Raw genomic sequence first — 13,730 nt, 5'->3', positions numbered from 1 at the left:
GCACCAGGTATGCACAGGGTGCATATAAAACAACCATACACATAAACAAAAATAAATAAAATTATAGAAAAAATAATGGACTTCAGAATAAAAATGGGCTATAAACAGGAGTTTCAAAGCTAAAAACCTATAGGTGGTAGGGAAGGCTCACATGCTGCTCTTGGGCATCAAATCTTAGCAGACTGGCCCTGAAAGAACGTTTCTTTCTTCTCAGAATCGGAGAGATTAAAGGAGATCAGGGAAATGAGGGCAGTGAAGACAGATACTTTAGCCCACATCAAGTGACTGACGGCACTGAGACAGACGCTGCAGCTCTGCATAAACAAGTGATGTAACTGGGAGATGGAAGTCAATTCTCTTGACCAGGTTTCTCTGTGTAGTTTTGGAGCCTGTCCTGGATGGAACTCACTCTGTAGACCAGGCTGACCTTGAACTCAGAGATCCACCTGACTCTGCCTCCCGAGTGTTGGAATTAAAGGTGTGCATCACCACCAACCAGCTATTATTTTTATCTAATTAATATTTATTTCTATTTTTACTCAATCCTCCACTTTTTTAATTTTTGAAATTATAATTGAATTTCTCCCTTCTTATTCCTCCCCATCCTCCTTCAAACTCACGGCCTCTTTTTCACTAGTTGTTACTACATGAGTGTGAGTGTGTGTGTGTGTGTGTGTGTGTGTGTGTTCCTAAATATAACCTGCTTAGCCCACATAATGTGACGTGTATGCATGTTTTCAGAGCTGACTATTTGGCATTGGACAACCAATTGGTGTGCTCTCCTGGGGAAGATGACCTCTACTGCTCCCAGCTTTCCTCAGCTGCCTACAGTTCCTTGTTAGGGTTAAGGCCTCATGGGTTTTTTCCCCATCCAGTTTGGTATGTCCACTGGCATCGCCCTGCTTATATGTAGACTGTTATGTTGGTGAGACTCCCCTTTTGTTCTTCTCTCCCTCTTCCCTATCACAGGCCTCTTACAGAGACTGCCTTCAGTCATACTGACTAAATCAGACAGAGCAGCTCAAATACAACTCAATTCATTTTTTATATCTCCCGTTCTTTCATTCATTTTTAAAACTGCCTTACTTGACAATTTTTTTAGATCAGTTATTTCTGTATGGGAGAAAGGCTCTCTCACAACACACATGGTGGTTCAGAGCCTCCTGAGTGCTGGGAAGTTGCCTGACTCTATTTCTTTTCTCTTCCCATTCTACCTTTCATTAGAGCCACCTTATACTCCTCCTTTTTTCCATGTTGTTACACCTTTCTACTTACTTTTCTGTTTTTCTCCATTCTAGTCTTGCTCTGCTTATTTTTCTTTGTATTCCTAATGTCAGTAACTAATATCTTAATATGCACTATATTGGCCTTGTTATTTTATTCCTCAAAACTCACTGGAGTTGGAGGTTTGATGGTTTTTTCTTGGCTATTCCTATATCCTCATAATAGTGTTACCCATCAATTGTGGTTACTTCTACAGTGTATATAGTCTGCACTTGCTGGAGCTGAAGACCGTGTCCAGTGTCCAGAATATGTGTGCTAAAGGTTAAGCTACAAAGAGCAATGGCTACTGAGAAAAACTACACTTCATCCTCATCACAGTAACTTAGTCCTGGATGAATAATGAAAATACTTAAACTGAAAGAAAACAAGTGGTTAAAGAAACCCATCTAATTCTGTACATGCCAAATTCCAATACAGAAATATAAGACACATGAAAAAAAATCAAGGGACTGCGATTCCTCTAAAAATTCCATTATAGTAACAAATTTCAATGAAAATAAAGTAAAAACCAAAGACAAAGGAATTCCAAAAACAGGTTTTAAAAATGTCCAAGAAAATCAAAGAAAGCATGAACAAACTCCTGAATGAATTCAAAAACAACACCATCCAACCGAAATAAGAAAGCCAATACAAGATATAAAACAAGAATTCAACAAAGAGATAGAAATACTAAAAAAATCAAATTGAAATTTTGGAAATAAAAAGCTAAGTCAACCAAATACACTGGAAATTCACACCAAAGGAATGGATTGGGGCTTGAAGACAAGGTAAATGAAGGAGCACATTCAGACAATAATAAAAATAAGAAAAAAGTATGAACAGTACATATGAGACTACTGAAAGACTAAATTAACAAATCATGGGCACAGAAAAAGTACAATCTAAAGGCAGAAAAAAATGTATCAATGAAAAAAAAAAGAAAGAAAGAAATCTCTCCTAGAGAAAGAGGTAGTCATCCAGATAGATACAAGAGGCATTTAGAACACCAAACAGACAAGACAGAAAACGAACGTTGACATGACATACTGTAGTTAAATCATTAAGTATATAGATCAAAGAAAAAATATTGAAAGCTACAAAGACATGCCAGTCACATAAAGGAAAAACTACCAGAATAATAGCACATTTGTCACAAGAAATTTTAACAGCCTAGATGTGAAGCTCACTATAACCAGCAATGTTGTCCTTCATGAATAAAGAGAAATGTTCTATGGTAAACATAAAGTAAAGGAGTTCATGGCCACAACTAAGCCAGCACTGGAGAAGATTCCTGAAGGACTCCTATACACTAAAGAGAGAAAAACACATTCATAAGGTCACAAAGTAAAAATAAGATCTGTTAGATGAGTAACTTTTTCAAATGAAAGGACCAAATCTGATAAACAACAAAACCAAAATGATATCCCTCATATCATAATTCTGACACAATAACACAGTAATAGTGGATTCACATCACTTGCACCAATAGACATGGTATTGGAATAAAAAAAAGAGTTAATCAAACAATAGTGAAATGAACTTTAAGAGACTTCACAGACCATCCCACCCAGCTTCTTAGTAGCCTGGGACTGTTTCCAAAAACAGACCATACTTTAGCAAAGCGAGTCTTAACAATTACATGAAAATTAAAATAATTCTTATATTCCATCTGGTCACAACAGAATAAAGCAAGAAACTAACAAGAGAAATTACAGAAAATATGAACAACACACCACTGATGATAAATGGATTAAGAAATCAGGAGAGAATTTTTTTAAGTACTAGAATTAAAGCAAAACCAAAAACCCTATGGGAAACAATGAAGCAGTTCTGAGAAGGAACTTATAGCTATACATACCAACATCTAAAGTCAGAGCTTTGAAATAGAAAAATAAGAACAAGCCAAATGTGAAATCAGTAAACAAAAATAAGGATCAGAATAGAAACTACTGAAATGGAAACACAAAACAAAGAACAGGGTGTCAATGAAACAAAGAATTGGTTCTCTGACAAAATAAGGTTAGCAAATCCTTAGCCAAACCAGCTGAAAGAAAGAATACCCAAATTAATAAAATTAAAGATAAAAAGGGGCAATATTACAAAAGATAATAATAAAATTCAGAAGATCATTAAGGCATACCAATATGAAAACTCATATGGCAAAAAACTGGAAAATATAAAAGAAATCAGATAAATTTCTAAGTACATATTTGTCTTAGTTACTTTTTTATTGTCATGGACATACAGTGACAAAGGCAACCTATAAAAGAAAGCATTTAATTTGAGGCTTACAATTTCAAAGGGTGAGCCCATGACCATCACGGCTACTAACATGGTAGACGGCAGGCAGACAAGCAGGTGTATGGTCCCAGAGCAGTAGACCTTACATCTTGACATACAACCACCAGGCAGAGAGAGAGCTGAGAATACTGTGGACTTTTGAAGCCTCAAAGCCCACTCACAGTAACACACATCCTCCAACAAAGTCACACCTCCTAATCCTTCCCAAACAGTTTCATCAACTGGGGACCAAGTATTCAAATAAATGAATCAATGGCAGGCTATTTTCATTCAAACCACCATACATGCGAACTACAAAAATTAAACCAAGATATACATAACTTAAACAGATCTACAACAAAGAGTAGTTTTTTAAAAAAATCAACTAAAAACATCCAGGCCCAAATGGTGTCATTTGCTGAATTCTACTGGACCTTTTCTAAAACTCTGAATATTTTCTTAGTGTGTTGCACACACAAATACTAGCTGAGATGGTTAAACATGAATGGTTCCCATAAGCTCATATATTAGAACGCTTAATCACGAGGGAGTGGAACTCTTTGAAAGGATTAGGAGGTTTAGGAGGTGTGGCTGTGTTAGAGGAAGTGTGTCACTGGGTATGGGCTTTGAGGTTTCAACAGGTCTTGCCAGGCCTGGGTTCTCTCTTTCTCTGCCTGTGGGTCAGGATATAAGGGTCCCAGATACTACTCCAACCACGGTCTATGCCGTGCTCCCCATCATGACAATAGACTAAACCTCTAAAAGTATAAGCAAACTCCCAGCTAAACACTTCCATTTATAAGAGTTGCCTTGGTCACGGTGTCTCTTCACAGCCATAAAACAATGACTAAAACACCAGTGTAACATTGTGTATTAGAAGTCAGAAGACAACATTCAAAAGTCAGTCTCTCTTTCTAGGGATCAAACCCCATGTTTGTATAGAAAGTGCTTTTGCCTACAAATCATCTCTCTGGCTCTCTACCAAACCTTTTTTTAACATTATTTATTGATATGAAATATATATATATATATATATATATATATATTGATATAAAATAATGTGTGTGTGTGTGTGTGTACACCACATACATGCAGTATCTGTCATGTATGTAGAGGTCAGAAGAAAATGTGAACTGGTATGAACTGGAGTTACAGATGTTGTTAGCTACCATGTAGTTACTGGGAATCAAACCCAGGTCCTCCAGAAGAAATGCCAATGCTCTTTAAACATCAAGTCATCTCTCCAGCCCTTACTAGACCTTTAAAGAACATTAAAGGTCCTCAAAGTATTCCATATAATAGAAAAGGAAAAAACACTACCAAATTCATTTTATGAAGCCAGTATTACATTGATAACAATGATGGATGGATGATGTAGGTGTGTCTTCTATCTATCTGATGATTTCATTGGTTAATTAATAAAGAAACTGCTTGGCCTGATAGGTCAGAACATAGGTGGGTGGAGTAGACAGAACAGGATGCTGGGAGTGAGGCAAGACGCTTCAGGCAATCGCCATGTCTCTCCTCTCTGGGAGATGGAGCCACCCGCCAGGTCAGACATGCTGAATCTTTCCCAGTAAGACACCACTCGTGGTGCTACACAGATTATTAGAAACGGGTTAAGCAAGATGTGAGAATTAGATAAGAGGTTGAAACTAATGGACCAGGCAGTGTTTAAAAGAATACAGTTTGCATGTTGTTATTTCGGGGCATAAACTAGCCAGGAGGCCAAGAGCCGAGCGGCGGGAAGGCAGCCTGCTGCTCCTTCTACAGATGAGGATCCACAAAAAAGAAAATTATAGACCAGTAATCCAGAAGAACCCGAACACTTAAAACCCCAGTAAAATACTTGTAAAACTAAATTCAATAACACATTATAATGATCATTTACTATGAATGACCAAGTTAAGAGTCATTCCAGGGAATGGAAGAATGATTTGGCATTATGTAAGTCAATAAGCACCAAAATAGACTCAGAAATCATACAACCATCTCAACAGATATAGAAAATACATCTGTCAAAGTCCAACGTCCCTTAATAATGGAAGCCATGAAGAAACTAGAAACAAAAGAAACATCTCAATATAATAAAGGCTACATCTAAGCCAACATTTTCCTAAATGGGAAAACTGTAAGTCTAAGGGTATCTACCCTTTCCAATCTGATTAAATATATTATTTGAAGTCTTATGAAGTCTTACCTATAACAATAAGACAAAAATAAAAGAGATGCAAATAGACAAGAAAAAGAAGTCAAAGTACTCCTGTTTGCACACAATATGATCATATACTTAAGAAATAGGTCTTAGTAAGATGATTCAGCAGGTAGAGAGTGTTTACCATACAAGCCTGGTAACCTGAGTTCAATTCCCAGAACCCATAATGGAAAGAGAGATCAACTCTCAAAACCTGTCCTCTAAAGTCCAGCAGACACCAAAGAGACAGAGACAACTGAATTTCTAAAGTGATCTGACCAGTCTGCCCAGCAAATGATAGTTTCTAACTATATTTTCTTTCACAGTTCTACTTTAGTGGTATCATCTATGTGAACAATTAAGGAGACCTTTCTGGTCCAACACTTAAGGACTTAGAATGGCTGTCCATTTTCACAAAGAAAGGAAGAAGAAAATCTTAGATGATGGTGCTTGGAGATTTAAGGTTTGGCAAGGGCATCTTACAAATAGAGGACACCATTGTACTGTATTCATATTCAAAGAGGGTGACAAGGAATCATTCCAAGGTCCTTACTTTAATTGGCACTAAGAGTCCTTGTGATCTTATTCCCCCTACCAAAGGTTCCACTTCCTAATACTATCACTAAACAAGTAAGAATTTCAGTGTGAACATTTCAGGAGACACAATCATTCGAATCATAATGAATTTCCATGTTCACAGAGGAACACTTTTCATGACTTAAAGGCAATAGTAACTGAGCTCAAGAGAAGTGTGGATGCAAATAATCTTATACAGAAGAGCATGGGAGATCATTTTGAAAAAGAAAGCAGTATTATCTGCTGAGGGAGGTGGTATGATGTGGGATGTCCTTCTGTACACTGTGAATGTGTGTTGTTTTAAACTGCTTAATGAATAAAGCTGCTTTGGTGTATGGCAGAGTAGAATATAGCTAGAAGAGAAAGTAAAACTGAATACAGGGAGAAAGAAGGTGGAGTCGAGGGAGACACCAGCAGCTGCCTGAGAAGGAAGGTATGAGGTGACAAGCCTCAAACGTCATGGTAAAATATAAACTGATAGAAATGGGTTAATTTAAGTTGTAAGAACTAGTTAACAGTAAGCCTGCTAATAGGCCAAACAGTATGTAATTAATATTAAGCCTCAGAGTGATTATTTTAAAAGTGGTGCAGGACCAGGCAGGACAAGAAACCTCCAGATATAAATGGCACCCACTGTCTAGCATGGGTCCACAAGAGACCTAAAAAAGCTGTAAAGGGGTTCTAAATGCACAGAAACAGAGCTGCACTGGGTTTCATAGTCACTCATGCCATTACAATACAGAGATGCATTTCTGGACAGCTGCCCACGAAATGGAGCCAGCTGCCAACTACCATGAGCTAAGCAGCATGGCGGACTCCCGCAGTCTCTCACTGGCTGCAGTACAAAGAAGCTTCTCCCAGCCACTGTCTGCAGGCTTGAGGACACAGCCAGAGGTCTAAGAGCAAAGCTGTATACTACTTAGTACTGCTTCCCAGAGTTGGGAAGGTTAAATGTGACTCGCCTGGGTACCTCTGCCATGTTGAAAAGTTGAGCAGGGTAGAACCAAGAGCCAAAGCAGCCACTTTGGTCTTAGCCATGCCCACTTACCAATTTAAAGCAGTGATCAGAAAATAATTACAGATACACAATAAAGGCAGATTCAGACAAAAAGCCCTCTAAAAGGGTCACAATGTGATAAATATGCATAGGCTTGGGAGAGAGAAGATAAAGGGTAGACAGAGTCATAGATTAAAAGAATAAAGATAATAAACTGAGGTTCTTAAGAAGGACATAAAGTAATAAAAATTATAATAAACCATGTTAAAATGAAAATGCACAGGCAGTCTATATTATGTATACTATTGTGTTTTCTTTGAATTTTTTGACTGTTAATGAGCTAACTGCAGAGAGACATTTGATTGTAAGGGCCGCTAAGCTAAACCAACATAAAGGTATTTTGAAAATTTCAAAATTTGGGTCTAAGGATATGTTGCTTTGGAATAGAAGATCTGTTTAAAAGATCAGAAGCTATGGATTCCACCCAGATTAATATGCTTTGATCAAGTAAGAGCCCTGGTCTCCATGGGAGCAATGACCCAGGTGACCCAACATCCAGAACAGCTTCAAGGCAACTGGCTGAGACTATATCGCCTCACAGACTACCACAGCCAAAATTTAACTATAATTCTAAATTTTCTCAGTATTACAATAAGATTGCCAGTGCCCATTATCATTAAGTAGTATAGAAAACCACGTCCAAGGGGCTGGAGAGATGGCTCAGAGGTTAAGAGCACTGGCTGCTCTTCCAGAGGTCCTGAGTTCAATTCCCAGCACCCACATGGTGGCTCACAACCATCTATAGTGAGATTTGGTGCCCTTTCCTGGTATGCACGTGTTCATGCAAGCAGAAAGCTGTATACATAATAAATAAATCTTTAAAAAAAGAAAAGAAAAGAGAACTACGTCCGAATTCCCAAAATATTGTTTATGTTTATGTTTCATTTAAAGGCTGTTAGTTACAAATGGTTAATGATCATAGTCAATCTCTTTTTAAAGAAAAAAGGGGGATATGATATAGAAATAATTAAAAAATGATTATTGAATCTACTTTAATCCAAAAAACAACTGTTAATCTAACAATACTTTATATTGACATGGATTTTGGTTTATTGATACAAATTTAAGGTCAATTTTTGTTACAATATATGTATATTTCTACTCTTGTTAAGGTATTATGTTTATGCAGCTCATTTAAAAATGAAATATATAGTTAAATACAAATAGTCATCTATAGTAGTCAAATTTATAGTCATGTTAGTTAGATTTTCTAGATATGCAGATATATTTCAGATGGATAGGTAATCCTCAAACGCATCAAAGACCTACAGAATATGGCATTTAAAAATGTTTTAAGAACTTAGACTTCTCTCAACAGTGACACATGTCTACTCCTGACAGCATTAATTTCTTTAAGAGAATGATGGGCATAAAGAAAACTCCTTATGGAATTTGCTTTCAATGTGGCAAGGCTAGCCATTTGGGCAAGAAACAGCTTTTGCCTGAACTACTTGACTGTATACTGTATACACTGGACATGTAGGGCCCACAGGAAAACTACTACTAAACTTCATAAAAATAAGGCAAGATACTCCTTTACGGTTCCTGCTTCACAAAAGAAATCACCAGACATTCTGCAGGACACAAAAGAAAGCCACTGACAAACTGTTAATACAGGTTGAGCAAATTTCAAATTTCCTGCTTCACTAAAAAGTGAAGATACTATATTACCCTACAGGCTAAAAGATGGATGACCCAACATTACAGAACTTTGGGTGACCAGGCAGTCAGATATTTCTGTCATTTCTAGAGTTTTAAGTTGCTTACACTTACTGTTTATTTTGGTAATAGTATATCCTTCTGGGGTCTTTGACAGAGTTCAAGACTAGATAGTTATAGTTTTCCTTAGTTATGATGATAAATTAGATATAAAACTTAAAACTCACAAAGAATAGATGATAGAGTATTTTCTTTAATTTTGCCAAATATAAAGACTAAATAATTATAACTGTAATTCTTGATTGATACCTGTTTTGCTATATATATAATTTTACAATATTAGAGTTAAAGCCTTCCTTTTTAATTAAACAGAAAAGAGAAGATGTTATGGGATGTCCTGTACACTGTGTATATATATGTTACTTTTATTGGTTGATGAATAAATATATTCTACAGCAGAATAGAATAGAGCTAGAAGGGAAAGCTAAACTGAATATAGGGAAAAAGAAAACAGAGTAGAAAACTAAGAATTTTCCAGGTATGGTGGCATACACCTTTAATCCAGAGCTCAAGGTAGAGGCAGACAGACCTCTATGAGTTCAAGGCCAGGCTGTTCACCACAGTGAGTTCCAGACAGACAGAGCTACATAGTGAGACCCAGTCTCAAAAAAAGAATATAGAAAAAAGAAAAAAAAGAAAAAGGGAACAGAATTTACATTGAAAGGAAAACTAGATGAAAATGACTAAATAAAAAAAAGATTGGAAGATAATTCTCAGAAGTAAATTGACATTGGAGACAATGATTCTATGATAATAGCCTAAGGAAGCTGATGGTATTACTTATCCAATGCACAAAAGCCTCAAAGTCAATGATGCCAATAGTGTTACTCAGTACAAGTGTAAGGGCTGAGAAACTGCCTAAAGGTAAATAACCTGGTTTTCTGATATCTAAGGCAGGAAAATGGTATCCCAGTGTGCCTTTTTGTTCAATCCAGGTCTCAACCAATTAGATGGGCTCACAATTTGGTCTACTTATTCAAATTTCTTCCTCATACTCTTACAGGTATATATAAAAATACTGTTTACCATTTATCTAGTGTGTAGGTTAATTTTTTTGCCAACTTATCCCAAGTCACAGTGATCTGAAAGGAGAAAAATCTCAACTGAAAAAATGTCTCCATAAGTTCTGCTTGTACACCAACTGTGGAGCATTTTCTTGATTGATGACTGATGTGGGAAGGGAACGCCTAGCCCATTATGGATGATGCTAACCACTGTGCAGGTGGTTCTGGGATATGTAAGAAAACAAATGGAACAAGCCTGTAAGCAGCATTTCCTCTGTTGCTTCTGCTTCAGTTCCTGCCTTGAGTTCCTGCCCCGACTTCCCTTAGTTATAAAGTAGACCTGAGAGTTGTAAGATGGCCTAGGTGTCATCATAGTAATAGTGGGGATCCCTTAATCCACCTAAACTGCTAGAAAGGCATGGCAAGATAATATTCATAAACTAGATAAGGAGGACATGTAGTGTCTCCAATTTCTAGATACATACCTGTTGACCGTGTAAGAGCTGTTGGTTGAGTGTCAAGAGATACCCTCAACATTCTGAGATTGGAGGAATGATATTTTGACTCACTGGTTGGTTCTTGAGGAACAAATGAAGATAATGGAGATGGAAAAGGCTGGCTAATGTCCAAATTAGAATGGTCTACCTATGAAATTAGAAAAGAAACGTTAAAATAACAAAACAAAACAAAAAGATTCTATTAATTTGACACTTAACTTGGCTAAAAAACAAACTTCATTAAATGAATACTTAAGAGGTTCAATAATTTTATTTTAATCTTTTTAACTTTAATTTAATTTTACATATTTGAATGTTTTGCCTGTGTGTGTGTGTGTGTGTGTGTGTGTGTGTGTGTGTGTGTGTGTGTGCGCGCGCATGTGCGTGTGTGTGTGTGTAACTCATACAGTTCAAAGGAAGTTATTGGATCCCCTGGAACTAGAGTTACAGTTATGAGTCACCATGTGGATATTGGAAATAGAACTCGGGTCTTCTTCAAGAATAAGCTGAGCTGGAGAGATGTTGCGGCAGTTAAGAGCACTGGCTGCTCTTTCAGAGGATTTGAGTTCAATTCCTAGCACCCATATGACATCTCACAACTGTCTGACTCTAGTCTCTAAGGATGCAATACCCTCTTCTGGTTTCCAAGGGCACTATATACATGTGAAGGGAAAAAATCCATACATAAAATAAAGTACATCTTTAATAGAACAAGTACTCTATAACCTATCTCCCCAAACCAACACACTGGGGAGTTTTACCAGTTATTTACGATTATATTCTTCCCAGGTGTGGTGGCATAGGCCTGAAATCTCAGAAGGAAGACTGAGGCAAAAGGATCGCAAGTTTGATGCCAGTGGAAGCTAACAGTGAGATCTGGGCCAGTCTAGTAACAAGGTGACACTCATATTCTCAAGTCATTTAAATTCATATACATATCACATTTTGTTTGGTGAAGACACCACTGATGGTTTTATGGTTTAGAATGCTGCTGTACAGAATATCATATATCACTAACTAGTGGCATTAAAGCATAAACATGTGCCTGGCAGTGGTGGTGCACAACTTTAATCCCAGCACTCAAGGAGGCAGAGGCAGTCGGATCTCTGTGAGTTCAAGGCCAGCCTGGTCTACAAAGCAAGTTCCAGGACAGTCAGAGATAGAGAAACAAACAAAAACACACACACACACACACACACACACACACACACACACACAAAGGCATAAACATGCATAATTTCCATGGAATTCATAGGATACTTAGGTAAAAATATACAGCACTATTTGGTTTATAAGATTACTTTAGTCATGCCATCTCAGAACAGAATAAAAAAATAAACATAAGCTTGATTTCATTCATTATCTATTTATTTACTTATCTGGAGATGGGATCTCTGTCCATCCATCCATCCATCCATCCATCCATCCATCCATCCATCCATCCATCCGGGGCAAGAGCTCATGTAGTTTGACCTCAAACGCTTCCCTACATAGCTGAGGCTGGCTTTTAACTTCTGATCCTCCTGTCTCCACCTGTCATATGCAGGAATTACTGCATACATAAATTATATTTTTGTTTGTTGGGTTTTCAGTTCTCAGTATATATGGAATGAACATATATACATAAACAAACAAAGATAAATTAAAAAAGAATGATAATTAAGGGGCTGAAGACCTTCCTTAGTGAAAGAACACTTTTCTAGCATGCCCAAGGCCCTGAGTTCATTACCCAACAGCACACACGCAGATTTAAAAAATGGGAAATAAATCTTAACATTTTTGCTTTGATTCCGCTCATTTTCATACAGTTCCTCGGGTCTCTGGGTCTATTAAATACTTCTCACTGTTTTCATTCTACATTATTTTCTCATTACTTGGCTATAGCCAACAAAGTTATGTGTATTTTCTTTGGTATTACCTGCTCTAATAGCTCTGTATGTTTGAAGATGTGATAATAGTACTTTTTATTAAAGTTAAGGCTATAATAATTTTTCTCCCTTTATTAAATCTCTTGTATTCACCTGTCTCTTTCCCGACTTCTTACTCTGCCTTTCTCCCACAAGCTATACTGAAATCAATCTTTATGAGCAGGATTCTTAAAAATTTTGAGCTTTTCAGAACTTATATTTTGGGTTATGTATTATTTAGCTGACCTAGGCAGCCACTTTGTATTTTAGTCTATTTTCTGGCATCTCTAGCAGCTCCCTATCCTACTCCTCTTGTTCTTATCAGTTATGACTGAAATATGTTTCCTGACACTGTTGTATTTCTCTTTGCAAGGTACAGGACTTTCCCAAAGAGAGCTACTAGGCTCAGAAAGGTATTCAGGGAAATAGAGAGAGAGTGCTGGTATTAAAGGTTTCACCACCACCGCTAGCTAGAAAACCAGACCTCTTGAGAAGAGAGGGTAACAGGTCAAAGGCTGTTCATCATAAAGTAGTTACTTCCTTACTGATATCCTTGTACACTGAGTCACAATCCTATTAGTATTCATTGTAAAGTGTAGATGAAAATAATCCACACTAACCCAGCCTGAGGACAGACTACGTGGACTACTATGCACCTGTGATGCTCTTGGCACTGCACCCGAGCAGAGTGTCAGCCATTATATCCCCACTCTCGTCACAATGCCTACTTTAAAACACTAAAGAAAACAAAATCGGCCCCACGAAACTTTCTTACATAGTCAACAACCTATACATAAAAGCAAAACTCTTCATGCTATCTTTGCTCACTTATCTTCTCAAACCAACTTTTAAACCTGAATGAGATACAAGGACACATCACAAGTGAGACCCAGGTTGGCCTGACAGCATCACACAATCAAGGGTGGGATTTAAGGAATATTAAAGACAAGATGGTCCAAAAATCCAAACAAATGAAGTCTTATAAAGCATTTTAAAAAGTCCCTAGAGTCACCATTTTTCAGTACAGGTACCATAATAGGGGCATAAACAGATGTGGGGAAGATGTGTACAAGTTTATGCAGTTCATAGAAGGAGGCAGAGTTAGAGCCCTTCAGAAAGACGGACTAATTTGGATTCTAAGCACTGCAGTATTCTTCCCATGGAAGCAATGATGCTTGAGATTTTCTTAAATGCCTGAAGTCAAAATTTTCAAGAACTTCTAAACAGAAATAC

General features: G+C 37.2%; 1 protein-coding gene across 4 annotated transcripts in view; it reads right to left on the bottom strand.

The window, feature by feature from the left end:
- Alms1 (ALMS1 centrosome and basal body associated protein) overlaps nucleotides 1–13,730 on the bottom strand; it is a 122,373-nt gene that overhangs the window by 83,436 nt on the left and 25,207 nt on the right. For all 4 annotated transcript variants that reach the window (XM_038318483.1, XM_038318486.1, XM_038318484.1 and 1 more), the window contains one exon: nucleotides 10,579–10,738. In XM_038318483.1, the coding sequence (XP_038174411.1) occupies nucleotides 10,579–10,738 (160 nt within the window). The remainder of the gene's footprint in view (nucleotides 1–10,578; nucleotides 10,739–13,730) is intronic.

The sequence above is a fragment of the Arvicola amphibius genome, chromosome 2, assembly GCF_903992535.2.
Source record: "Arvicola amphibius chromosome 2, mArvAmp1.2, whole genome shotgun sequence".
In the NCBI taxonomy this organism is placed as follows: domain Eukaryota; kingdom Metazoa; phylum Chordata; class Mammalia; order Rodentia; family Cricetidae; genus Arvicola; species Arvicola amphibius.
This window is presented reverse-complemented; position numbering and strand designations above follow the sequence as displayed.